At 47.8% G+C, this 26,861-nt stretch overlaps 1 protein-coding gene across 5 annotated transcripts in view; it reads left to right on the top strand.

The window, feature by feature from the left end:
- Window positions 1–26,861, top strand: part of Camta (Calmodulin-binding transcription activator) — a 474,504-nt gene that overhangs the window by 415,608 nt on the left and 32,035 nt on the right. For all 5 annotated transcript variants that reach the window (XM_084599157.1, XM_084599156.1, XM_084599155.1 and 2 more), the window contains 3 exons: window positions 22,693–22,764; window positions 25,955–26,096; window positions 26,550–26,596. In XM_084599157.1, the coding sequence (XP_084455283.1) occupies window positions 22,693–22,764; window positions 25,955–26,096; window positions 26,550–26,596 (261 nt within the window). The remainder of the gene's footprint in view (window positions 1–22,692; window positions 22,765–25,954; window positions 26,097–26,549; window positions 26,597–26,861) is intronic.

Genomic DNA, 26,861 nt, shown 5'->3' with positions numbered 1-26,861 from the left:
AACGGGATCATTACAGAGTACCGTGCGCCTGTGGCAACAGCGGGAGAAAACGAATACCTTGAATGCGGTGAAAACAGCGCAGTTTTTCTAAGGTTTCGCAGAGCTTTATTGCCAGCTGCCTAATACGATTAGGTAAATAGAGTCGCCTCATTCGGCGGCAACTGTGAAATCAATAAAAAAATAAAGGCAAGCTTGAAATGGAACAGCTGCAACGGCAGCCCCGAAAACGTGCGCAAAACAAAAACCTGCTATTCTCGGGCACTACTGAGTCAGACGAATGAACGCACCGAGAGCTTCTTTTCGCGCACATCGATGTTCTTCTTGAAACCGCGGCTGAAAAATTGCCGAATGCGCTCGTGCGTGCGTCACATTGTGCGGGGAAGCCGGCACTGTGCGAGGCACAATCGCCCTCGATTCGCTCGATTATGGGGGCAAAACGACGCTGCAGCCGCAGCCAAGCGGAGGCGGCCGGATGAGGAGTACAGCTACCGGAGAAGACCGCGTTCGTGGCGCAAGCTAACGCAATTAGGCCGGAACTTTCTCCGCGGGACATGATGGCGGCGGAATAAGAGTTGCGCAACGCTGCCTGCACTTTGTGCCCGGGTACAAAGCGAAGGTTCTCTCTATCTCTTTCTCTCTCTCTGCCTGCCTAGAGCGCAGCATCAGCGCTGCTTTTTTTTCTCTCTCTCTCCGCAGGCTTCGCGCTGTGGGCGCATGCGGGACGGCGAACGTCGGTGCTTCCTCGGTAATGGGATTGAAACGGCAATGCGGCACCAGAGCGCTGACTCGAAACACTGTTGCTCGCGAGACGTGAGCGGCGCCAGACGCCGGCAACTGCCTGCCTGGGGGGCCACGTGTGCGCGCTTCAAGCTTGTGTCTTTGAACAAAGTTCACCGCGCTGGTTTCGGTCGGCCGCGCAGTTTCGCAGTGGAGACGTTGGCGCACTCGGTTGGAAGCCGCGCCGGTCTCGTGCGCGTGCGCGCCGTTCTCACCGTTCCTTTTTCGCTCTCATTTCTTCGATACGCGTAGCCTCTTCAGTGTATCGCGTCTTCGGGCATGTATATGAGCGCGTTTTTGTTTTCCCAGCGGTCTGATTAATAAGTTATAGGACCTAATAATATCTCTTGTGGCGTGAATCGAGTCTGCTGGCAGATTTCACGTTCGATGGAGAAATATGGGCAAGAAACTTACTCGAGCGTATGGCTTTTTGTGAATTGAAGATTTGAACGCGCTGCGTAATATGGTTGTTGTTTTTTTTCGTGCCTAAGTATACCAATTTCTATCTATAATTGAGGTACTTATTCGCGATGGACAGCATAGAGTTCGACACGCCTATAATTATCTCGGTAGCATGTCCGCAGACGCATTAGCCGCAGTCGCTGCCGCTGGCGACGCGGCGGCCGCGTAGTAAGTACCTGGGCTAACCACGTCCGTGAGTGCGGCGGCGGCGGCTGGAGAGCTTGCGCCTGGCGCCATGCGCTGCTTGTGGCGATGCTGTCGTGGCTGCTGTCGTGGTTGCTGTCGTGGTTGCTGCTGTGGTTGCTGCTGTGGCTGCTGCTGTGGATGCCGCTGTGGCTGCTGCTGTTGCTGCTGCTGTTGCTGCTGTTGCTGCTGCTGCGATGAAGCTATGTGATGTTAAGAAGATAGTGAGAGACCGGAAAGCGTGGCGTGACATGGTCCATAGGGTCACGAAGAGTCGGACACGACTGAACGCCTGAACTGAACTGAACTGAAGCATGTCGACAGGACGAAATTTGGAAAGCCGCAAACGACGAGTGTTGTGAGCGAAAGAAGACGCGTTTATATCCAAACACATAATCAGATTGGCTGATTGCGGCCCTGCGTTGCGTTTGGAACGAAATAATACTTCAACAGCGTTCAGCCCAGATAACGCTATCGCAGGGCTTGTCGCTTTGTTTCGAGAAATTATTAAGGCGAAAGCCTTTAATGCCTCATCATTGTTGACGGAAGGCTGTCAGCAGAGGTGTCACGTTTTCGAGAGCTAGAGTTAAAAATAAATTTATAATTACGAGGGACTTTAGCGACTAAAGTAGGGAAAGGCGAAAGCCTAAGTGCCGCATTCTGCTACGCAACTGGCACTAATTAGTAATTAATTGATTAGGTAGTTATTAAATAGATAATTGATTAATTACCTAATTGATTAGTCATTAACTAAACTATTAATGAATTACTTAATTAGTAATTGATCATTGATTGACGTAAGACCATATAAGTCACGCATTCGCGCATACTGTGGTGGTGCTCTGGGATTGGTCGAGACCTCTATGACGTCATCCCGCCTCGGCCAATCAGGGCCACTGCAAAAGCGGGACACATATTGTCCACGACAGCATGAGTCATTAAAGGTTTTCGCCTTAATAAACCTTGTCTCCACCGGGAACCGAACCTCCATCCCTTGGATCCCCAGCCCTGCGCTTTACCAACTGCGCCACGCCCGGATCGTGAAACGCTCTTCGTAATTCCTTTTGACTACCTTGATGATGATAGCGGTATTCCGCGAGTGACAGATACTGCGTCTTTCCTTTCCTGTAAACGAATTATAGAACGCCGGTGAACTTTGATGCATTCAATGGAATGCTGGTTGTGTTCGACAAGGGGCACGCGGTGTACCGTCACGACAGATCAGGACGTCACCAGGCGATCGCAAAAATTGGAGTTCGTTTATGACCCAAAATGCCTCCGCTGCAAGAATAGCGGGGAGTTTCATATTCAGGTAGAGGGCACACCGGTGCCAGAAGTAGATCAGATCAGGATCCTGGGAATGGTCATCCAATCTCACGGGCATAATGGAGAAGTCCTGAATAAAGTAGAAAGTTACGCGATGCAAACCCTCCGGCTCTTGTGGAGGGTCGCCACTAAAGGAAGAGTAATCAAGGAGAGAAGCTTAATAAAACTAATCCAGACGTACGTAATAAAGAGAATCATTTACGCCACGCCCTACATTGACATCAAGGCCGGAGAAAAGGAAAAATTAGACTGTCTGATCCGGAGATGCGTTAAGAAGGCCATAGGACTGCCCATGGGCACCTCGAACGAACGACTGCTCAAACTCAGGGTGCACAACACGTGGGCAGAATTGGCGGAGGCAGTGCGGGTCTCCCAGTTAAAGATTAAGCATGACCGAGACAGGCAGGGTGATCCTTGCAAAGGTAGGACTCAACCCAGACAGAAGAGTCCAAAAAAAGGTCACAATTAGTAGGGAAAGCAGAAACGCATTGGTAGTCCTCCCTTTCCCTAGAACGATGCATACAGAATTTAACGGCGAAAGAAGGGCCAAACTAGCCGAAACCCTAGAGCGACGGTTCAAAAACATGAAAGCGAAGGAAGTAGTCTATGCCAATGCAGCGAGTGGCAGAAAAAGTGCGGCGGTAGCCTCGCTAGTCGATAGCCGTGGGGCGCCGGTATCCGCGGCAGCCACCAGAAGCCGCAACATAGAGACTGCGGAGGAAGTTGCGATAGGGCTAGCTTGCGTAGGAACTGAAGCCAAGTTCATAATTAGCGACAGCAAAACTATCATCCAAACTTTTGGAAAGGGGAGGATATCGCCGGAGGCAGCCGAAATTCCCACTCAAAGAACGCTGAATAGGAAAATGCAGTTAATTTGGACACCCGCTCACGCTGCCGTCCCTGGTAATGAGGTGGCTAACGAGCTAGCCCGAGCTCTCTACTTCGGAGTAGCCGTCGAGCCCCCCAACACTAGGCATACGACAAGCGTCTGCAAAATTACGGGGACATCAGCGATTATAAATTCGGACGAATACTGGCACTCCCGCCAGATGTTAGCCTAAATAAAAAAGAAGCTGTCGCGTGGAGGCGGCTACAAACTAATACCTTCACGCGCTGCTAGACCTTAGGGACAATGATCAGTGCAAGCACTGTGGGGCGAGAGGGACCCTCGATCACATAATTTGGGAGTGCCCACAATCCTCAGGGATAGGACAAAATATAACAAGTAGAGAAGCCTGGGATACCCTTCTGCGAAGCGCGGACCCTGCGATCCAGCGACGCACTGTCCACCTGGCGGAAGAGGCCGCGGAACTAGCCAAGGGCTACCTGCCAGCCTGTAATCCGCGGGCGCGCGACTTCCCGTTTTCCCCGGCCAGCGTGCCGGGGGGCGTATTTGGGTTTGCTTGGTACGGTGGCTCCGCAAGGGACAAACCAACAGAAGAGACGAAGAAAGCGGGCTGTTCCGACTAGCATCTGCCGCCCCCAGGAGCCGAGCAGCCTAGCGATTAGCGGCGCATGCGTTTTCAATGGGCGTCATGTTGGACGCGGCACTAGCTTGAGAGAGCCTATAATAGTATTACTACCACTACTACTACTACTACTACTAAATAATAATAATAATAATAATAATAATAATAATAATAATAATAATAATAATAATAATAATAATAATAATAATAATAATAATAATACACAGTAATATGTATCTGCTAAATATTATTATTAATATTATTATTAATAGTAGTAGTAGTAGTATAGAGGAAGACTCGTTTCACGAAGTTGGCACTGAATTGTCGTTGGTAACGGCCGAATTAACTGGCTAAACATTATTCTCACAGTTTTAATAATAATAATAATAATAATAATAATTGGTTCACCGGAAGGGAAAGGCGCAGTATCTGTCACACTTGTGTCTGTGGACACCTGAACTACTCCGCAGCCCTCCGCTACGGCTCCTCTTTCTCTTTTCCTCCCTTGTGTGTGTGGACACCTTCATCCCTTGGTGTCCACAGACACAAGTGTGACAGACTGCGCCTTTTCCTTCCTGTGAACCAATTATTATTATTATTAATAATTAAAACTGTGAAGATAATAGTTAGCCACTAAATTCGGCGGTTACCTACAGACAATTCAGTGCCAACTTAGTGAAACGAGTCTTCATCTATACTACTACTACTACTACTAACAATAACAATAATAATAATAATAATAATAATAATAATAATAATAATAATAATAATAATAAAATAATAATAATAATAATAATAATAATAATAATAATAATAATAATAATAATAATAATAATAATAATAATAATAATAGTAATAGTAGTAGTAGTATTATAAGCTTTCTCAAGCTAGTGCCGCGTCCAACATGAAGCCCATTGAAAAAGCATTCGCCACTAATCGCTAGGCTGCTCGGCTCCTGGGGGCGGTAGATGCTAGTCGGAACAGCCCGCTTTCTTCGTCTCTTCTGTCGTTTTGTCCCTTGCGGAGCCACCGTACCGAGCAAACCCAAATACGCTGCCGGGGGCGGGGATGAGGACACCCTATTCCGATGAGTTGTCCAACCAACCGAGGCTTATACGAAGCTGACCCCGCCGGCCGTCCGATCCAGGCGTCCGTGCGCCGCCTTTCATTTGCTGCCTCCTCGAACGCCGCACCACACAGCAAGCAAGCAGACTCAGATGTCTAGAAAGCGTTAGTACAGCAGGCATCAGCGGCTTTTCAATTTGATACAGAGGAAGAAAAGGTTTAGTATATGTCACAACTCTCCGCGGATTCTTTACAACGCTGTAAAGGAAGGGGGGAAGGTGGGAACGAAAGAAGAGAGGGAGATAGAGGTGCCGTAGTGAAGGGATACGATCCACTCATCTCACTTTGGTCCAAAGTGCCCTCTAGAATTTTGTTTTCTTTTACCAGACCAGCCTCCCAACTTAAAGCTCGAACTTTCACTCCATATGCGTTGAAAGCTCGTCGGGACATTGCCCTTTTATCTCTGTTTAATAAATCTGTATTTTATATCTGTTTCACCCCACTAATTCACCTCTAGCACATCTATAGCGTCCCTCCTACTTATCACATAGATTACATAATACCATTAGCTACCCCCGCATTTATGGCAGTACACACTCTTTCAACTCTTCGTCTATGACGCATAGTTGGCTATATTTCTATATATTTTTTTCTTTTGAATAACGATTTGTCACCTGTGCCCACTCATTTGGTTTTTTGTTCCGTAGTGCAACAATTTTATTAAACTTTTATTCTGACATCAACCTTTGTATTAACTCCCCCCCCCCCCCCCCCCCTCTCCCTGCGCAGTGTCTCTTTTGAGGCATGTAAGGTATTCGTAAAAAAAAAAAAAATAAGTGCAGAAGTCTTAAGCCGCTAGTTTGAAACTAAAAATGTCTTCGTGCTGGTAGAGCCAGTACGCGACCATAGCCTGCGGCTGACAAAACTTTATTGCGAATACGTGTGAACGAATAAACGTGCCAAAGAAACGGTCCAACGCTCAGCCTTTCGCGCGCATATATGTCACAAGGCACGCGGTCCCAGAGATGTGACGGCGAACACACGCATAGTGCACGCGTCCAGTTCAATTGGGAAGGGCCAGCGTGCGCTGATTCCTCTTCTCTCTCCTCACAGTATTGGAATAGTAATGAGCACTGTTTTCGTATTGCGAGGAAAAAAAAAAACACATTCAGAAATATGATCCCTGCAAATCGCACCACTTCACATTATCATCATCCGGCTAACTACGTTGATTGCAAAGAAGAAAAACGCCTCTCCCTTAGTTCCCCAATTACCATGTCCAGCGCCAGCTACGCCCCCCGCTTTCCCCGCAGATTTCATAATTTCATTCTTCCGTCCCCACTCACCTACCTTCAGAGTTTACTAGTACTCCGTGATAAATAGCGGACACTTAATTAGCAACGCGTTTATGTACGCGCGTTCGTTGTCTGACCTCTTTTGCGTGCGGGGGGACCCTCGGCCTTTATAAAATCTGCTTAGTACCGCGGCTTCTGTTTCGCAGATATCCTCGCTTGTACATTGATTCCTTTTTAAGTGCGTGAAAGGGTGTATCCTCGTGGAAGGCTGCGTGCTCCTGCTCTGAACGGATTGGTCGTGTCATCGCGCACCATTACTGCTTATCCGACCCCGCTGAACCTGTGTCCTTGTTTGGCACACGCCTCCTTTCGTCTCTTTTCGTTCTTCTTTCCGGGCGAGCTTCCCGGTCCGCATGTTTCCAACACGGCCCGAATTTTCTTTATTTTGTTTTTTTATTTTATTTTTTCAGCCTTGTTTCCCATGCCTTCGGCCCATCCCCGTTTAGCGTGTTGGTTTAGCCCCCTCCTCCTGTTCCTCCTTTTCTCGCTGTATAATTAACGCGCCCCGAACGACGTGAGCGTCCCTCGTGTTTCCGGCGTGCCGCCGGCGGCCTCGTGAAGGGTGTGGCTGCTGCAAACACGCGGCCGGACGGGCTCGCGCCGCGCGCCAAGGGTGCTTCAGCGCTTGGCTCTCGCTCGGGCTTCGCCGAGGGCCCTTCACAGAGTACGGCGTTGAGAGCGTGGACATGAGAGCACGAGGGGGAGGCGGATGCGGGACCAGCCCAGCAGCATCTGCGGAGAACGGCTCATTTCGACTATATATAATATATATATATATATATATATATATATATATATATATATATATATATATATATATATATATATATATATATATATATATATATATATATATATATATATATATATATATATATATATATATATATATATATATATATATATATATATAGGGCTTCGTGCGGTAGCGAGCTGGCTGCTTCGGGTCCCTTGCTTCCGGGTTGCTGCGTGTTTGGCTTAGCGGCTCGTGTGGTTCAGCTCTTGAGCAAGATGGGGTCGGAAGTTCGGCACCCGACCTAGCGTGCTAAATTTCGACTGGAACGGAAATTATAAAGCGCCCATGACCCGAATACTTTGCGTACGAGGTGTGGTAGCGGATCCACTTGCATAAAACCAGGCACGTAAAATAAAAATCAATATATTGGACTGTTCGGCGAAACTATATACTGCGTTTACCTGGAGCACCGGCCCGCAGTCTGCAAAACTATAGAAACAGGGAGAATTGCAGGTATCGTGTAAACAGGGATGAGAAGGGCTGTCCTTTTTCAAACGAACGAAGTTGCGCCGAGTAGTTTCGCTCGCGAACTACCCGGGCTCACTTTCAGCACGTACGGCGTATTCCGAATGGTAGCTCGGCATTTTTTATGCAGTTGGTCGTAAACAAGAAGCATTATTGTCGTGCATTTCAACGCTAAACTGGTATGTGCCACTATCCACTAGTCGGCATGATCCTTACTGTGGGACAGGACAAGCGCTGGCTTTGTTTCGGCCGAGCACTCTTAAGCTCGCCGACTGTCAATAAACACGGTGCTTTTCAAGCGAGCGCCGCACTTGATAAGCTTAATTTCGAATACCTCGCTGCGCTTGCCAGTTTTACCCCGCTTTAGTGGTGCAGAATTCCCGAATACTGTGCCGGAGTACCCGGGTTAGATTCCGACCGCCGGCGGCTGCGTTTCGATGGAGGCGAAACGAAGTGTCGTCCGTGTGCTGTGCGATGTCAGCGCACGTTGAAGGCCTCCATGGTCGAAATTATTCCGGAGCCCTTCACTACGGCGCTCCTTTATTTCTTTCCGCCTTCACTCCCACCTTCCTCCCTACCCTTACGGCGCGGTTTAGGTGTCACAGAGCAGGTGTGACAGATATTGCGCCTTTCCGTTCCTGGGAACCAATTATTATTATAATATTACGTCATGCATCGAAAAGAGCTAAACATACGTGACTTTCGCGTGTGCCAAAATACGCTTTTCTAGCCGTACCAATGTGAGAGTGCGAGGGTGACAATTTAGCAGACTTTTATAAGCAAGCAGCGTTTAATTGTGACGGTCGTGTTAAGAAGCAGTGTCAAGAAACAATCAGTGCCGTAAAGATGTTCATACGTGTTCGTATATATTCAATATGCGCTGTAACATGATATGCAAAACCAATTATTATTATGCAGTCAACAAAAAAAAAACGCATTCCTTAGTGGCAGTGGAGCCTACCGGCACTCGCCCCGCGAGCACCAAATTGACTCCGAGTGACAATTACGTCCGAAGTTGCATCTTTCTTTTTTTTTTTTTTTTCTTGAGCAGTTCTTGTAAGCGTGCGTAGCTACAAATCGCACTATCGTTGGTGAGTTGCGGGTCGAAATTTATCCGTCCAGACTTCGTAGAAGTTTTCAGAAAACACGGGTCATTTTAAGGGACATACTATAACTGAGATGCTCGCGCCTTTGTTCATGCGCACACGTCTCCTGTGTACGTGTGTCTCGCCAGCGCATTTGTGAATTTACTATACTAATACTTTTTTACTATACTTATTGCTGTGAATTTATTAATACTATATCCAGTGTATATGTTTGTAGCGGGCTCTAGTGTAGAGTCCCCGCTTTAGGAGCTTACCCATTTGGCTGGGAAGGCTTGAAAGTTTTCTCTGTTTTCTCTGTATTTCGCTTTATAAAGCTAAAGCTATTCAGTACCACACGATTCGCAGTTATCCAGACTCCATGTCTTCTGTCAGACCGTATATAGAGCTGGATGTTGCTCTTTGTGCGACGCCCGAACGTGCTGAACGAGCGGTGGCGGTTAGTAGCCGAGCGATCTAATTTCAGTGCTTAACCAAAATGTCACGCAAACGATATAGGCACGTCGCGTTAGCTCTGCTTGCTGCGAAACTGTTTCGACGCGTTCATCGCTTGTTTTATATACGCTCCTGATAGCATACATCGACTCCGGTAAATGGCTCGGCAGTATCCCTCACGTGCACGTGATTGTGCCGCCGAGTTCGCGGACAGGGTGCCGTTAGCCGCGAACGGGCCTTTACGACGTGTCCCGGTTCCAGGCTGGCTCGCCGCACCGCCATTGTGATCTGGGACGCGTTTCTTTTAACGCTGTATCTCGCGTCTTTATCCCTGACCGTACAGGCGGAGTGCATTACGGCCCGTATCGTTTCTGTTTTCCATAAAGAGCGACACGCAATACGTGTTCCGCGCGTCCGTTTCTTCGCCACTGCTTTTGCTGAAGGGTAACTCTCTCTCTCTCTATCTCTCTCTATCTCTCTCTCTCTTTGCCGGGCTGCTTTGCCGCGCATTCGTGCCTGACCGGTGCAGAGAGGGAAGGTCACGTGATCAGCGGGAAAGGGTCGGCTAATGCTTCGGCGGGCGTACGGCTAAATGGAAGACGCGGCAGAGGGGAGATAATTAAGCCTTCCGAGTTCGGCCTGCCCGACGGCCGGCCGCTGCTTTCGCCGACGCGTCTGTAATAGCGAGCGCGGCCGTTGTCTTTCCTTCTCTTCCCTTTTCTCCCTCCGCTCCCGTTCTCTGGCCTTCTTCCGGATATCGACGCGTGCGCTGGCCACTGTGTCATGTGCGCTGCACCCAGCAGCGTTTTCCACTCATTCAGTTCTGTCTCGCTTTGTTTTATCCCTATACCTACCACTGTTTGATTTTGCTATGATATCCCTTCGCTCCCTCGCATTCGATGCGTTCGTGGTGCCTTCTTTTTCTTTCTTTTTTTTCTTAATGTGTGAGAGGAACTTTGTTCGTTTGCTCACATTCGCCGACGCTTCACTTGTGAAGATTTTTTTTTTTTTTTGTCTAAGTGTTCGGCATCCAGGCGTATTAGGGTCTAGTTTTGCGAGTGGCTTTCCTGGCCGTTGTGAAATGTGGTCCTGTGTCTTCCTGTCAGTTAGTGTCATTCCTGTCTCTCTCGCGCCCAGTCTGTCTCCGCAGAAGAAAAAATAAGGAAAGACGTTCAATTATGGAGCACTTTACTCAGCGCAGAGTTTGGCAAGAAATAAGAAACGAAGACACGAAGAGGGACGGGATGGAGCGGGCTATGGGGCTGTTCTTCTTCGTTTTCGTTTTTTGGTCTTGTGTCATCGCGGTGCGATCTAGGTGGCAGTAGTAATGAAAGTCCTGCCTGCGCGTGGCGATGTTCCTTGCGTGCTTTTACAGCTGCTCCTCTGGAGGCTCAGATGTGCGGCGAGCGGCGTCATTGACGTAACATATCACGTCATCAGCAGATAGTAAACCTTTTGAGCGCGTTCCGCACAGTTTCAGGTGGAGTCTCTCCACTGCATCTCGAATAGCGAAAAGACAAATCATTGCCCCGTCGCGGTGGTGCCGTGGTTAAGGCGCCGGACTGCTGTGTCTCAGGATGCGTGGTCGAATCCGAGCCGTGGCAGCCGCTTTTCGATGGAGGCGAAAAGCAAGGCGTCCGAGGGCTGTGCGATGTCAGTGCACGCTAAAGAACCCCAGGTGGTCGAAATTTCCGGCGCCCTCCACTAAGGTGCCTCTCATAGGCTGAGTGGCTTTGGGACGTTAAATCCTATAAACCAAACCAAACCTAGAATCACCGTCAGCTGCGCTCATCATGGGCTTGAAAGGGACGCTGGGGGCAAATTCTTTCGTTTAGTGTGGTTAATGAAAAAGTATTCTCTGGTTCTTTGCGGCTTAGTTTAAGCTCGTGCGGCAGCAAGTAACGCGATTTATCGGCGAGAACAAAAATGTGTTTAATAATTTTCCCTCCAGTCAGTTCAGGCTTCTGACGACCTCGACGTAAAGAAAAAGAAAAAACACGGGGTGCCGGTGCTTTTGAAGTGAATGGCTGTGCAGTGTAATTTGTAGGATCCGCGCCTGAAGGTTAGATGGTGTCGATTCCCACGTCTGACATCGCCACCGGCCGATTTTTCTTGCAAAATCGGCCGGTGATGATGTCACCTTATTTCTCATTTCGATCTTGTTTAACTTACGAAAGCACCGTTTCAGAGCCTACCCGGAAGGTGAGACCGCGGGCAAGCTTATTAGCTCCCTCATTTCCCTGAAGATGGAAGTGGTCTGGTGCGCATATTGGCCGGATTATTCTCTCATGCTGACATGTTCTCAGTATACTTTTTGCCTGTGGAGAGATCCTTCCCTTGAGAAAAATTGCATATTGCTGTTTTCGAGTCGCTTATAATTGTAGTAGCCATTATCCCAGCAAGGGCAATCGCCACCTCTTCAGCCGTGTAAGCTAAGATCGTCCTAACCGAGCCGCTTATTATTAAGTTTTATTCATCATCTATCACTACCGCAACCATAGCACGCCGGTCCTTATATTCGGCGGCGTCGACATAGACCACGTCCTGTCTTCCTTGGTATATATTCTGCAGCGTTTCCGCCCTTTTATTCCTTCTTTCCTGGTGATGCTCTGCATGCATATTTCTTGGCACCAGGGGTATTCTTAGTCCCTTCCTTACTTCTATCGGGATATCCGTCTTCTGGTCCCCTTGGCTTGCGCATCTAATGCCTAATTTTAGCAGTATGCTTCTTCCCATCCGGGTGTTTGCCAGTCTTTCGTACTGTTGGCCTCTGTCACTTCTTCCGGCGTATTGTGCACCCCAGCTTCATTAGCCGGTTCGTAGACGTACTGATAGGGAGACCAAGGGCTATTTTATGCTCTTCCTGATAATTGCTTCAATCTTAGCCTTCTCGCAGTTAGCACGGTGTAAGTACGGGACTGCGTAGGCGATCTTGCTGATGACAAACGCTTGTACAAGTAGAGGTTTGCTTCTTTCATGCCCGACTTGCGAATTGCGATGCGTCTAATTAGACTTATCATTTGTTGAGCGCAGCCCTCGACTTGCGATGCGTCTAATTAGACGTATCGTTTGTTGAGCGCAGCCTTCGAGTTTCTTTATAGCTTCTTCGTGACGACCATTTCCCAGCAGCCACATACCTAGGATCCTAATCTTGTTCACTCTGAAGATAGGAACTCCGTCTGCCTTTAGTTAGATTCTCGATTGTTCTTTAAAGGTCCAGTCTGCTGCGTGGTGGCTGGTACACCAGCATCTCGGACTTTTCGGGAGAGCATTTCAGGCCTCTAGGGGTTACGTATTCAACAGTTTTCACAGCTGCCTAAAAGGATGTCTTCAATTTGTCCATCACTACCTCCCGTGGTCCAGTGTATGACGTCGTCTGCGCAGAGACTGTGGTTTAGCCCGTCAATTTCTTCTAGCTTTGATGGAAGCTTGGTGAGTGCAACATTGAAGAGCAGGGGTGAGAGGACTGAGCTCTGGGGTGTTCCTCTGCTGCCCAGTATAAATTTGTCCGACTTGTGTTCTCTAATCTGGACGGTTTCTTCTCGCTTTGAGAGAAAGTCCCTTAGGGTATGACGCGATAGCCTCAATGGGTCCCGTCAGCGGTTCCGCGCAGGCGGAGACACTGCTTCGTCTTTCGAAATCGTCATGCGTAAGACCACACGACATGCAGGGCATATATAAATGCGACAACATCCATCAATAGCACCTCCGTGCGAATGTTGCTGGGTTGCGGGCGCTGTCCATAGCTCACGACGGCTCTGCTTCTGGAACTATGTCAGCGGAGAGTCTGCTAAGCACAGAACGAATCCCAGCTACCAAATGCCGCCTCGCCCGTCGCGAGACTCCACAGATCACGTGGCGCGTGACGTCACACCTCGTGCCGCCCAGTCGGCGATCTCCGCTCGAACCGGTGTATCTCCGGATTATTCGCTCACACCACCGTCAAACGACGACGCCGGATTTTCTGCATCACGGGAAGCTTGCGCTAAAATCGTCTGAATTTTCTACCGCCTTTCTTTGCGTTCCGACAAGTTAGCTCGCTGTTTCGTTCATCCTAGCACCCCTGCACAATATCGAACGGTCCCTTTAAGCTCTTACGCTGCTTGTTTTTCTCGTTCCTTTCCGGATAACGTTACGGGCCGACACTGCATTGTCCTGTCAAGCGTCTTATCTCCGTTGTTAGCGTCGCTTTATTCCTCGCGCTATCAGCGAAGGTTCCCCTTTCTCCTCCAGTCCTTTTCGCTCGCATTCGTTGAGTCTTAGTTGTACACATCGATGGGGAAGGAAAGGAGAAACCCGTCACCTTCTTTGTCCGTCTTCATTTTATTTTTGCGCCAGCATACGCCTGCTCTTTTATTTAACGCCACACCAGCGTCCTACTCCGCTTCGTTCTCCGCGCCCGTCTCCCCGGACCGATTGCGCGGCCTGCCCGTGTTTCTGGCCGTGTCCTATCTAATTGGCGATACGGTCGCGCGGCTCTCCGGAACACTCTGGCGCGCTACTCGCTCTCCCTATTTGTCTCCCTGCGCCTTTATCTCGGCCTTCTGCTACAGTTGGCCCCAGCTCGAGTCTTTTCTCGCCGTATATCTTCTTCGTTCGTTTCTGCCTTTGTTGTTGTTTGCGTTTCGTAATGGCGGCCGCTTGTCTCGTGGGGCGGCGGCCATCTGTTTATCCCGCGGGGCTCGAACGATGTTCTAAGCGCGCAGTTCTTCCCCTTCACTCCTCTCCACTCGCTTCTTATCTGTCGAGCGTGCCCATCTCGGCGAGTGTTAATTGTGACGGGCGTTAGCGCGTACACCGCCGCTGATCACGCTGATAAAACTCGGTTATTTTTGCTCCGTCCGCTCTAATTAAGAGTATCGCGCTGAAGACTGCTGCTTATTCTCTTCTTTTTACTTCGTTTCTTTTGGCTTGTTTTGTTTGCAGCTAGAGAGGAAAGAAACCTTGTTGTCGCAATAAGTCCAGCGCATAGTGTTAAGTGCAGTCCGTACCGGCAACACTGAGACCACTTCCACGCGCGATGGGTATGCGTAGAAGGCAGAGTGATACATCTGGCGTTCCTTGTACATGCTGCGTGATTCGCGCACTGCGGGAGAGAGGTGTTTCGCCGGTGAAAAGCGCTGCCGAACAGTGCGCAGGGGACGAAAGATGCGAGGGCGGCAGAAAAGACAGCCTGCTCGACAACGAAGTTCGAGTAGACAACGAAAGAGCGCTGCAACGAGCATTTTGTCCAGCGAGAGTAACACACTCAGCTTAAAACGTTTGTGTCTCGTACTGCTTGCTTTAATGTGGGCTGCTTTAAACTTATAGCACAGCTAGAACCAAGTAACTGACATATATTTAAAGCATGAACTCCAAAATAGTAGGTGCATTTAGGATATGTGTTTTCTTCCGTTGGCTCAAATCTTTTTTTTTTTTTCTTGCATTATTGTTTAAGTGTTGTGTGAACTTTATCCTTTAATCCTCCAGAGGTGCGTTTAGCGTCGATGAGCAGCGCGAAATGATTTTTTTCGAATAGCTCAAATCTTGGAGGTGGTAAAACTTGCGAGATCCTTATTATTATTTTTATTTTTATTTTATTTTTTTTATCAACTTTCGTCTGAAGCAACTCTTCGATTCTGGCTCCCGCGATCAGGAGATCTGTCACCGCGATAGGGCAGTGAATATCGAATACCTTAGAGTGCCGACTAGGGCATCTAGGGAAAACCACCGAGCTGATAATAACGATACTAGGTCGGACCTATTTGCGTGCCAAACGTATTCATTGAACTTCGTGATTTTATGCCCCGACTGTCATTAGTGCCCCCCGTAAACTGTGAACGTCATAAAGAAAAAGCTGCACCCATCGTAGCCTTCCCATGTGGCATAGTAGTGGCGTCAATACATCCCCCCCCCCCCCCCCCTCTCTCTATTTTACACGCTGATTAGCATTCAAGGGTTTCCTAAGTCGTGTTTGAAAGCAGCTATAGTTTTGGCATTGTCTTTCCTTTTTTTGACTGAGAAACATCGGCTCCTGAACATGATGTTGAGGCTAGCCGACACTGTTTTTGCCGTGAACCGTCACCTAGTCTCTCTTTTCGAAAGCATCGAAATGCTTGGGAGGCACCTAGAAATGTACCGCCGGTACCCACGTCGACAATATTATCGCCCGAAAGCTTCGTTTCCGCTTTCAAAGAGCGCAGGGCCATTGCCGGTGCTAGCGCCTCAGTGCAGGCAGCCAGTTCAGTTCTCGGAAAGGTTTTTGTCATTGGCAGCGAATCTTACTGGTCTGCGCTCGGAAAAAGTTTTGTTTAATGGCGGCGTAGAAACTTGGTGTTCGGCTGAGTTCACTGGCATAACGATAGCCGCGTCTCGGCGAAGAGTACCGGGTCATAGCTCTCACGCGGAGCTTCCAGGAAGAGATTAGTAAATTCAGAGCTCTCTGTCTTTTTTTGATGCTTGAAGAAGGGAGCCTGTCAACGACGGCCAATTTTAGCTCTTGTACCGTGCAAATCGCCGAAATATTGGATTGGTGCGAAGAAAATGCAAAAGAATACGGCTTTTTGGCTCCACTTATGTAGTGGGGAGGAACACGTTCCAGGCACTTTTTCTACTTTATTTCGCACTCCACCGTTGCTACCGTATACAGGAGCGCCAACTGCAGGAAGCATTCATCTAATGTGCCTTGTGATTTTGAGTCATATTTAACTCTGCTGAGTGACTCTTTTATGCATATTTAGTTTTGGAGTCGTCCTTCGTCATATTTAGTTTTGCGATTTACGCTTGGTCATCTTTAATTTTGTTGATTCATGTTTCATGCTGATTCATGCTCATTGCTTTAAGCGAGCACCATCACATCCGGAACCTTCCTTATGTTTGAATCTTTCGTTATATTGACACGGCGCATTCCTTGCGCATCTCGTAAAATCCAAGTTATTAGTTACATTCGAGAATTTTTTTTTTTATTCTAGTCTTTGCGCTATGTGCATGCACGCACAGCCCATAGACAGCTACAACTCACAGGCTTCACACACACGGCGGACAGTTTGTCACCTTCGTTGGACTTGTAACGCTTTCGCATTTAAAATGCCGGTTTCCCAAACGAGGTGAACGCCAAAAATGATCCGCCGATATTACTCAGAACCAAACGCCGGAAAGTCCGCTACCTATAGAGATTGGCTCACTCATGAGGGTGCGATGAAAAAGGAAGAGGAGAGTCAGTGCAGAGAGTAAAGGGATGAACAAGCATGGGCTGGAGAAACCTAGCGCCAAGTGGCCGCGTGGAAGAAGCCTGCGCCAACGAAACCCGAGGCTGTGAGAGCGCAGCGAACCACGCACCCGAAGCGGCTGTCCGGCGTCGGCCGCATCATCCTCGATCAACGGCGCAGCGGATTAGGCCAGACGTCGCGCCGACCCAGCCTAGAATGGAGGGAAAGCACGGCGCTACGGGAAGCCGCCGGCCGAGCTCTGACAGATATTCCGCCGGGAAGGCGTGTGCCGCTGCCCCGTTGGCAGCGGAATTAGCCTAAATGGCTTTGGCGCCCGGCGATTCCTCGGTGGCGAAGCGAGGAATTACCGACCATCGCCCAAGCAACATTGTGCGCCTGTGTTTCGCTCCCTATCTCTCTCCCTACGCGCGTTGTCTTTCTTTGCCCTGTACACCTATCTCGTGCTATAGAGAGCGCTTTGCGCGGGACGACGCTGTGTGTCTCGCATAGTGTGTGTGTGTGTGTGTGTGTGGGGGGGGGGGGGGGGGGAGACGGGTCGGGTCGTATCTAATGCGACTTGCGGGCCAATGCCTTCTTTCGGGGTGGAAATGCATTCGCTGGTTCGTTTCTTTTTTTTTTTGTGTGTGTGTGTGTGTGACTGTCACTGTGATGTATTTTGTAAGGCACGCATTAGGCTTTCCAAGGCGCGACGCTTTGAAGTTTGCTAATTGATTTATGCCATAGAGCGTCACGGGATAGTCGCTCTCGTGGAGTCATTGTCTGTCGGGTTAGCAACTGCCGGCGAACCTGAGAGCGAAGTTTGGGGCTTGATCACGAACCCTAGACGAAACTGGCTGTGACGCGTGCGAGTCTCAGCGGACATTTTATGAGTTGTACCGCGGCCCGACATACTGAGCAATGCGGCAAGGAAATGGGTAAGCATGTTCTTATGGCCTCATTAGCATCAGGAAAATTGTATAAATACATTGGCTTTGCTGTAGCATCAAACCTAACTTGGAATGATCACTTTTTTTTCATTGTTGCAAACGCTAACCGCATGCTATAGGCTAACCTAATTTTTCTATACCATCGTCATCTGTGAAACTACCTCTTTATAATAATTGTCCGTTATGAACTGGAATGCGTCAATATTGGACCCTCACATTGATGTATTAACCAATGCTCTGGAATCTGTTCATAATCGCGCCCCGTTTCATTCCCGGGGACTATGGTCGTTTATCAAGCGTAACACTCATGAAAGACGCATTATCATTAGCACCTTTGTGGCGGCGCAGAAAGATCTCCGGCCTATATCTTTTCTTTAAACTTTATCGCAATAATCCAACCCGGAAAAAAAAAAGCATTTATCACGCCACAGGGATGAATCTCTCGCCAGGTATCTGTAACTTCAGTGAAGTATAGAATACCTCGTTCTCGAACTACATCTTATTAGTATTTCTTTATACCTAAGTCTGCATCGGAGCGGAACTGCTTGCTTGAAACACTGGTGCTTTCCGACGATGTCGAGATTTGAAAGGAAAGTTATGTTTGCTCAGTACTATGGACAACGGTTCGTTCTCAATATATATATATATATATATATATATATATATATATATATATATATATATATATATATATATATATATTAGCCACATGCTCCTGCTGTTCAAATTGCGTACTTGGTCTACGAGTGATAATGTTACGAGTTCTACGTAACTTCATATCTGCTACTTTTCTTTTCATTTGTTTTCTTTATGGATGTTTTGCTGCCTGTACGCTCCATTTTTAACGTCATTGCTATTATTGCTGTTTATTTTCTTAATTCCACATTGGCCTGTAATCTTTGCTTTGCTTGCGATTGTTATAGCATTTTTGGTGGTTTTCTGTATTGTCAGCATCATTTGGCTTCATAACTTACATTGTCATGTACACCTATTTTCCCGTCTCCTCCCTTTTTTCCCCGTTTTTGTCAAGTCCCACTCCCCTCTGTGATGTCCACCTGACCAAGATGATAGTTGAAATAAATAAATAAATAAGCAGGAGTACTAGAAATGATGAACTTGTTGATTTTACTTGCAATATTTATTTGAAATAATAGTTGTGATTGGTTAAACTGAAATTTCACGTTCCAAAATTCACGCCCTTATATAGGGGTTCGACATAATTTTCGCCCTGTGGGTTTCTTTAATGGGCATGCGTACGTCGAAGTCTCAGCGCACGGTCTTTTTGACGTTTTCCTCATCTAGGTGTGTTCGTCGCGGCCTGTACCGAATCCGCACGCTCTCACCGTGCAATTCAGGGAGCTGTAATTATCCCGACGATAAAGCAGATGCTTGGGCAAGTTGATAACTCATTTTGACCGGAACAGCGCGCACTAAGACACGGACAAGAAGAGAGACACGACACACACGAGCGCTGCTCGTGTGTGCCGTGTCTCTCTTCTTGTCTGTGTCTTAGTGCGCGCTGTTCCGGTCAAAATATCCCGACGAGCAGCTCTCGTATGCACAAGAGATTATCTTCTTGGCTAATTTCGTGAGGGCAAATGTAGAGGGAACGAAAGCATAGGTGACAAACAAAGCTGATGGACGCCGGTTTCGGGCAGCCGTCGCCAAGCTCTTGGAAAGTTAGGTCTGCTTGTTACCGGGTGCGCTGTCACGCTCCTTCAGCGTTAGTGTGGGAGAAATGACACTTGTCGGAGCTTCAGGCAACATTTTAGTGCCGCCTCTGTACTTGTTGGCCATCCACTTACAACGTGTCTTCCAAACGGGGCTTGACAGTGGCCGCTTTCAAGTCCCGCGCGCCTGCCTGTGTGAGGAACTGCAGAGGACGCACGTACGTCGTTCGTCCAACTGTTGTCTGAACTCGCGAGACCATTTTCTCGCTGCAGTAGCGGTAACTGCAAGAAAACTCAGCTTCGGCTGCCAACCACGAAAGTTCCTTTGGTGCGTGTGTGGGCAAACACTGTTCCTCCCCGCCCCGAGAAAGTGTCGAGGAAAGAGGCGTTGGGTGCGCGGAAAGATGAGAGATGGTAAGATACCGCACGAGCTACGTCTGTAAGTTGCGGCACGTCGGCGAAATGTGGCGCCTAATATAATCGCAACAAATTCACGAAAACTTGCGGAATGAGAGATGGGAAGAAAACAAAAATTAGGTAGACACTTAAGATTGGCCCCAAAAGTAGACGTGGTAGCGCTCGTTTGTTTGCTTCGTCTACTTTTTTAGGCATGGCTTCGCATTCGGGAGGTACGGGGTTCGATCCCCAGTGCCGCCGGGTACCCACCGGTTTCCAATGGGTACAAGACTTCGGCTGCGGGAGGTGGTTAGTTCGAAACCCACCGCCAGACACCCACCGGTAAAAATGGGTACAAGCGTCCCCCGGCCTGGCGCTCGGCTTTTCCAGGGGTGTGCGTTTGGGAGAAGCTCCGTAAACCCCGCTGCGCGCCCCTCCTCCGCAGTGGGCCCAAACCCAGTTTCGAACCTCGCAGCCTGCAAAGGTGGTTCTGTTTGTCTTGCAAAGGTACTTCCTTTGACCCTCACCTGAAGTGCTCCCTTAGAGCCTCAGCTGCAGCAGTCCTAAAAAACCACCGAACTAAAAATGGGTACAAGCCTCGTTTAGGACTGCTGCAGCTGAGGCTCTAAGGGAGCAAGCAGTTGCGCTTCCAGTTTCTCATTTATGACGGACTACGGCACGACGACTCACCGCTCTCAGTTTTTTAGCTACGGGGAACTGCGACGCCATTATTCGGCACATTTTAGTTTTTATTTTTATTGCAATTTTTATTCTTTTTATTATTAATTAGTGGAAAATAATCAATCATGATTTTAGTATTAACCGCCAGTCACCCATAACACTTCCCATCCATTACCTAGCACGTACCGAAATGGAGGTACTCTACACGCCTCCATTCTTCCTGCCGTATTCCGAACACTTCCGACATCCCGACAACTCCGGGCACCATTAGAGCCGAAATTATGGTACGGCGACGGCTTTGCGACCGAGCGAGCTGTGTACGCTTCGCGTAAAAGAAGGCGCTGGGGTGGGGAGGAGGGTGGAGGGGGTCACAGAGAAGGGATAGAGGAGAGGGAGGCCTGCCATTTCAGCACATAGTATTCCCCTGAGCATTAGGCGTTGCAAAATATATCAGGCTGCGTGCCTTTCAGAACGAGGCTGTCGGCAAGCCACAGAGTGCGGGCCGTGTGCGTTGGTCTCCTATTTGCTACAATAATGCATTAGTGTGCATGGTCAAGTAAGCGCCGGATCCTGTGTGCCGCTAGGACTTTCTTCGCGGTCTTGTTCGTGTGCTGCATGCAAGAAGAAACGCCCTGTTTTAGTTTAGGTTAATGGTATGCAAACCGCTATTTTTTTATTCAGTGTTCCTCTTGATTATTTTGGACGTTTTAAAAATAAAAATCTCTGTCCGTGTTTTTTTCGCGCAGTTTAATCATGAACGACAAGCACCAACTAGCCCGCCAGAAAACCCTTCTTAAAAATAAACGAACTCCGCGTGGAAGATAAGCTATTAGTTTTCTTGGGTATATATATATATATATATATATATATATATATTATTATTTTTTTTTTGAGCTAGTGCTCGTTGCACACAATATCAACGAAAATTTCCCGTCTCTTTTCGGCTTGCTACGAAAAGGTCCCTTTATAAAACGTCGCTGTGTTTGAGCTGCTGCAGATGTATTTTAATAAATAAACGAGGAGACTCGATGAGGATACCGAAGAAAATCAAACGCGCAATCCCACAACCGACGGAGTGGTCCGTGGCGTGCCGCGATGTAAAATTCATGGCTTGTGGTCATCGCGTCTACGGTGAACGCAACGTCGAATGAATGATGTATTTTCATGTCACGGTGGCGCATTATTTATTCCCGCGCGGGGAGAATTATTCGGGCCTCATCTGGGCTCCTCCCGTGCTGACCTTCAGGTTCGGATAACCAATACGATTATCCGCCGGGACTAGGCGAAATCTCTATACTTAAAAAGTTAATACTGGGGTCTATGCATGGCATTTCCAGCGCCAGTCGCGTTGTCGGAGGATACTACTTTATGGAAAGATGGGAGGATTTTATTGCTTCTGAAAAAGAGTCGGGCAGAGTAGAGGGAAGAGTGAGGTAGCAGGACAAGCCATCCTTGTTTTCCGTGTAAACTTAAAAGAAGGGAAATATGAGGAGGGTAAAGAAAGAGGAAGCAGATATATGTCATTGATACAAAACATAGGCATCTGCGAGAAAAAATGTGGTTTGATTTCTTGCAGCACATATGCAGCGGGTGTTTTGCGTCGGTATCGGCGATTCCTATCTGCCGAGCCAACGTAATCCATTTGTTGAGTGTCGTGTCACATAATACGTTATCGTTCGTTCAGAGTACGTGGGGTTGTATCTTATTGTATACATCTTGAGAGAGATACGAAAGTTCCGATCGAAGCGATATACTTGTGCGTTTTGTTTTGTGTGTGTGTGTGTTTTTTTTTCTCGCCTCATCTCGAAAGATGCAAGCCAGAAGGTCGTCGAAGCTTGGTATCCACGCTCACACGTCTGCAAATTCAGTTTTGAAGAATATATTAACGAAACGTTAATATATATAATGAAGCTCGTTACCCACTTTATAACATATCATGAGCACGAACGATGGGATATATCTCGGGAAAAACTTTATCTATTCGGTTTTTCAAACATTCATTTTAAGATTGCTTTGAACCCATCGGATATTGACATGAATTATGACTATTATTCCTCACCGGTCTACTTTGAAATATGTATCGAAAAATATGCGGACCTTATGTAATCGTTGAGGCTTTGTGATGAGGCTTTGTTTTGTTTGTTCTCATTTTTGTAGCGCCCCAGTGAACCGCGTTTAAATACGGTTCTACTGTGGTACGCTTCCTCTATAGGTCCGAATCTGCACTGTGAGGATGATCGAAGGGTCGCGCGAAACTCGGTGCGGCAAATTTGGTAGCCTTTGTCATCACTCAGCCTTTTATTGCCCGATAGTGTTTTCTCTATTTAACTGCGAATTTGACCACAACATCAGTACCACTCTGCTTCTCTTTTCAGTGCATCTACGGGTGCTATGTTCACTCTGCGATTCTGCCAACCTTTCACCGCCGCTGTTACTGGCTCCTTCAGGTATGTGTATATGGGCACGTTCTGTCGACGCCACGTCTTTTTTTCTTTCCTTTCCTTTCTTCCTCCCTTCCTTTCTTCCTTTCCGTTCCTTTATTTTCTTTTTCTTTTCTCTTAGACCTTGTCTGTGTTTCGTATAAATTTAAGCCTGTGATTTGTAAACTAACTGCCGCTACGATGAGTTACCCACGATAACTTTTGAAAACTGTGTTTTGGCACAGAGTTGAGCAGGCACATTGCGAGCTTGGATGGATGGATGGAATATAGGAGCGTCCCCTTTGAAACGGGGTGGTAGCAGTAGCTACTATGCTCATTTTTCTCCCTATATCTCAATTATTGTTTTAGATTGGTGAACTATACCATCGTTCTATTTATTGAATTTTTGTTTCTACATTACTAACATTATGTCACTTTTCTGCGTTTAAGTCACAGATCTTCCAGTCGTTTTTTGATAGCTTCCACCGCCGGTTTATTCACCCGGCCACTGGCATCTCTAAACCCCAGAGCTTCAGGAAGAGTGACTGCGCCTGCATCGACTTCCGGATGGATACTATTACATTCGAGTATAATATGGTCAATTGTTTCACTGGAGTTACCACATACAGCACATGCGTCATCTTCATTGCTAAATTTCTTTTTGTAACTGCGTGTTCTAAGGCATCCTGATCTACCTTCAAAAAGTAGGGCACTGCCTCTTCAGTTATGAAAGAAAACTTCCTTCCTGATCTGTCTTTTCCACATTCGGTATAATTCCACACTCTGTTTCTTTTCCATCGAATTCATCCAATTTTTACCTTCTGTGTTTTTCGCCTGTTGCTTAACGCTCTTTATTTCTTCGTCCTTGTGACCAGCATACTTACAGGTTAGTTTCCTAGTTCTTTTCCTCCATTGTGAGTCAACTCTTTTTAGGTATAGGTATTTAAATACTTAAGCTGCCCATCTGTTACTGTCCAATTTCCTCAGGCGTTCCTCATATAATATTTTACTCTGAGCTTCCCGTACTTCGAAAGATGCCCAGCCCATATCTCCCTGTACCGCCTCATTTGTGGTTTGGCCGTGGGCACCTAGTGCTAATCGTCCGACGGCTCACTGATTTATTTCTAATGTCGACTGTACCTCTGATTTTAGGCACAAAACCGCATTTCCGAAAGTACGTCCGGACACCATAATTCCTTTCCAAATACCCCTCAAAACCGCATACCTGTCGTATCCCCACAATGCCCTATGCTTCTTTATCCCGGCATTTCTTCGCCCTTTGGCCTACTAAGCAGAACTAATAAACTAAAGCAGAACAAACTAAGCAGAACGCTATCTAGCGTCGATGGCGCAGTGTTACGCATGCTTTGTTCGGGACCATGCCCCCAAGAAGACGAACACGATCTGGGATTCGTGACGCGCGCCGCGGGAAGGACTCGTTTCCGCCAGCTGATTATACGTGCTGTTCGGGCCATCTCGGTGGCACTACCAAAGTTCAGGCTCGACAGCACGCTTATCTTCTTTATCTGCCAGCGTACATACACACTTTCAGTGCCTCGCCAGTCCCCTGCCGCTGCTGTGCCGGCAACTCCAGGCGTGCGGGCAAAGATGCGAGCATAAAGAAAGACCATCGCGGTTCTATTAGTCTTCATTGCAGCGCGCCCGTAGCGATTTTCCGCCACCAGGCGCGTCAAAGAGGCGGTGCCCAAACTGATGGCCGGGAGCTGGCGGTGAAACTTTCACGATTTTTTTGTCGCCGCGTGCACCCTTCGGGTGTGTACGAACACCGAGAGCGCCAAGTTCTGGCAGCTAACGACCGGCGGCGTCTGCGCCGTACTCGCAGAGGGTCGCGCGCCGCAGCGGAACTTGATCCGTTGTTGTCGGACATCGGAACTAACGAAGATGGATGGAACGGGAATGGCCTCGCGTGTGTCCGGCTTGATGAATATTCTTCGAACGCGCGCCGCACGGCAGCGCTCGACGCTGAAGCGTGCCGGCAGGAACGAAGGCTTTTGTTTTCTCTTCCATTGTTTTTCCGGCTTTCAGCTTAGCCGTCTTCATCATTGTGCGGTTGTGCCGCAGGCGAACACGCTTCTTTTTTGCTCTTGTGAATCGCGCAGGTGCTCCGCCTCTCGGGGCTTTCTCCGATTGACAGAAAGAGCGGCCTCTCATTAGACGTAGTAGCTCGGAGTGCGCGAAAGTTTGTCTTGTTTCCCTCTTACTCTCTATGTGAAACCAGAACGTCCCAGTTAGCATTGTGGCCTGCCTCTTCCTGCATTCACAAGTTCTCATTGAAGGAGCCTACTGCTCAGAAAAGGGAAGGAAACAAAACAGGGATCTCGTGCTACTCCTCTCGTGCCCATTGTAGCGTAGTTCGCACAATTGTGGACTCGATTTGATGTTCTCTCGATGAAATTCATGTTCGCGCAATGTATGCACTGAATATATAGTAAGTGCCACGAATATAAAATGCTCACTTTCTGTGTTCTCCGTTCCTTTCTTTTGTCGCATTACTTTTGCTCCCTGTCCCTGCGCGTTCGTGTAATGTTCGAAACTCAGTAGCTTGCGTTTCACGTCGAATTTTCCGTTTTTGTTAATTTTTGCTTGCTAGCTGACTTGTGGTTGAGCGCGTCTTTGCGCGCGCTGATCAGTATTGATTGCTAGTTTTTCCATTTCCTTTTGTTCTCTTTCTGTCGCGGTTGTTCTGATCGGCGTGTTGAGTGTAATTTATAACTCTCTGCGGAACCACGAATAAATGTTTAGAAATCTAAAACTTTTTTTCTATTAATACCAGTGCTGGTACAATTCATTCATTCATTCATTCAATCATTCATTCATTCATTCATTCATTCAAAATGCATCCTTACAAGCCGCAGTTCGGAGCATGAAGTATAGTTATTGGGTACTTCATCTGATCCAAGCCAGTGATCGATCGGGGAGTAGAGGTAGCGTCGCTTTCAGGCCCGTACGAACCCTCCGATCTATGCTCGCTGTATGACCTTTGTTTTTCCTCTCTCCCATCATTTTCCTCCTGTTCAGCCTATCATACGAAAATGGCAAAGGCAGAGTCTGTTTTTTTTTTTTTTTTTTTTTTTTTTTTTTTTGTAGTCTTAAGCCCCACTGTGCTTACTCGATCCCCTCCTTCCCGTTCGCTTGCGTGCCGCACCACCAGCGCACGTCCCGAGACATGATTTCGCGCCTTGCATGTCACGTGCAGAACCCGGACATCGTGCTGGTACATTACCTGAACGTGCCGTACAGCGACGACAACAAGATGGTGATCGCGCCCACGCTCAGCTACTGCGCGGACAAGAAGGAGTGGACCAAGGACGAACTCGTCTCGCAGCTCAAGCCCATGTGTGAGAGACCCCTTTCGACACGGACGGGCGTCGATCCGGTCGCAGCCTCGTGATTAGGGCGGAAATTAATTCGCTCTCGCGCAGTAAACCGTTCCTGTCGCTGCAGAACTTATTTTTCTTCTGCGCCAAGTGGTCTTTTTCGAAGCGGTGTAAGACATCCTGCAGCACTCATGTAATTTGACTTACATAGTTTAGGTGAAGGCTGTGAGAGATTCGGCACATGTTTGAATGGTCATTCATCAGTCTGAGAAGGCCAGCCTCGGTTTACCCGCTGATATATACAGAATCGATAGTATGCAGTGTTTGTGATGAACGTCGTCTGCAATCATTCAAAACGGTCATTTGTAACGAAGAAAATTGGACGTCCCATCGACTCTGTTACTATGAGTTCCGTTATAACCGGACGCTCTCAGCGGCCACGAGCGTAAAAGATGTTTTTTTCTTGTCTCGCAGTTTACAGCGAAAATGAGCCGGACCTCAACAATGAGCTAGAGGTGTCGGTGAGTATCCAAAACATTACGATAGCATACGTCTCCCTCTACGGTATTTGATGCCGTTATCTTCGGCAACTGTACATATCTGCATGCCGTTTCATTCACGTCTTCGTTTGCCTCCTATGCCATGGAAGGTGTTACGATTTACCTCTTCTATTATAAGACTTCTGCAGATATGCGTCCTGTCCTTTATGTTTTAGGCAACTTGCATATTGCACGATAACCGTGGTGTATGTGAGAAAAGAAAAGCGTACATCGCAGTTATTCTAAG

The sequence above is a fragment of the Amblyomma maculatum genome, chromosome 3 (genome assembly GCF_055883805.1).
Source record: "Amblyomma maculatum isolate TAMU_Amacu chromosome 3, ASM5588380v1, whole genome shotgun sequence".
Lineage (NCBI taxonomy): Eukaryota > Metazoa > Arthropoda > Arachnida > Ixodida > Ixodidae > Amblyomma > Amblyomma maculatum.
Note: the sequence above shows the minus strand (reverse complement) of the source record. Positions and strands in the feature narration are given on the sequence as shown.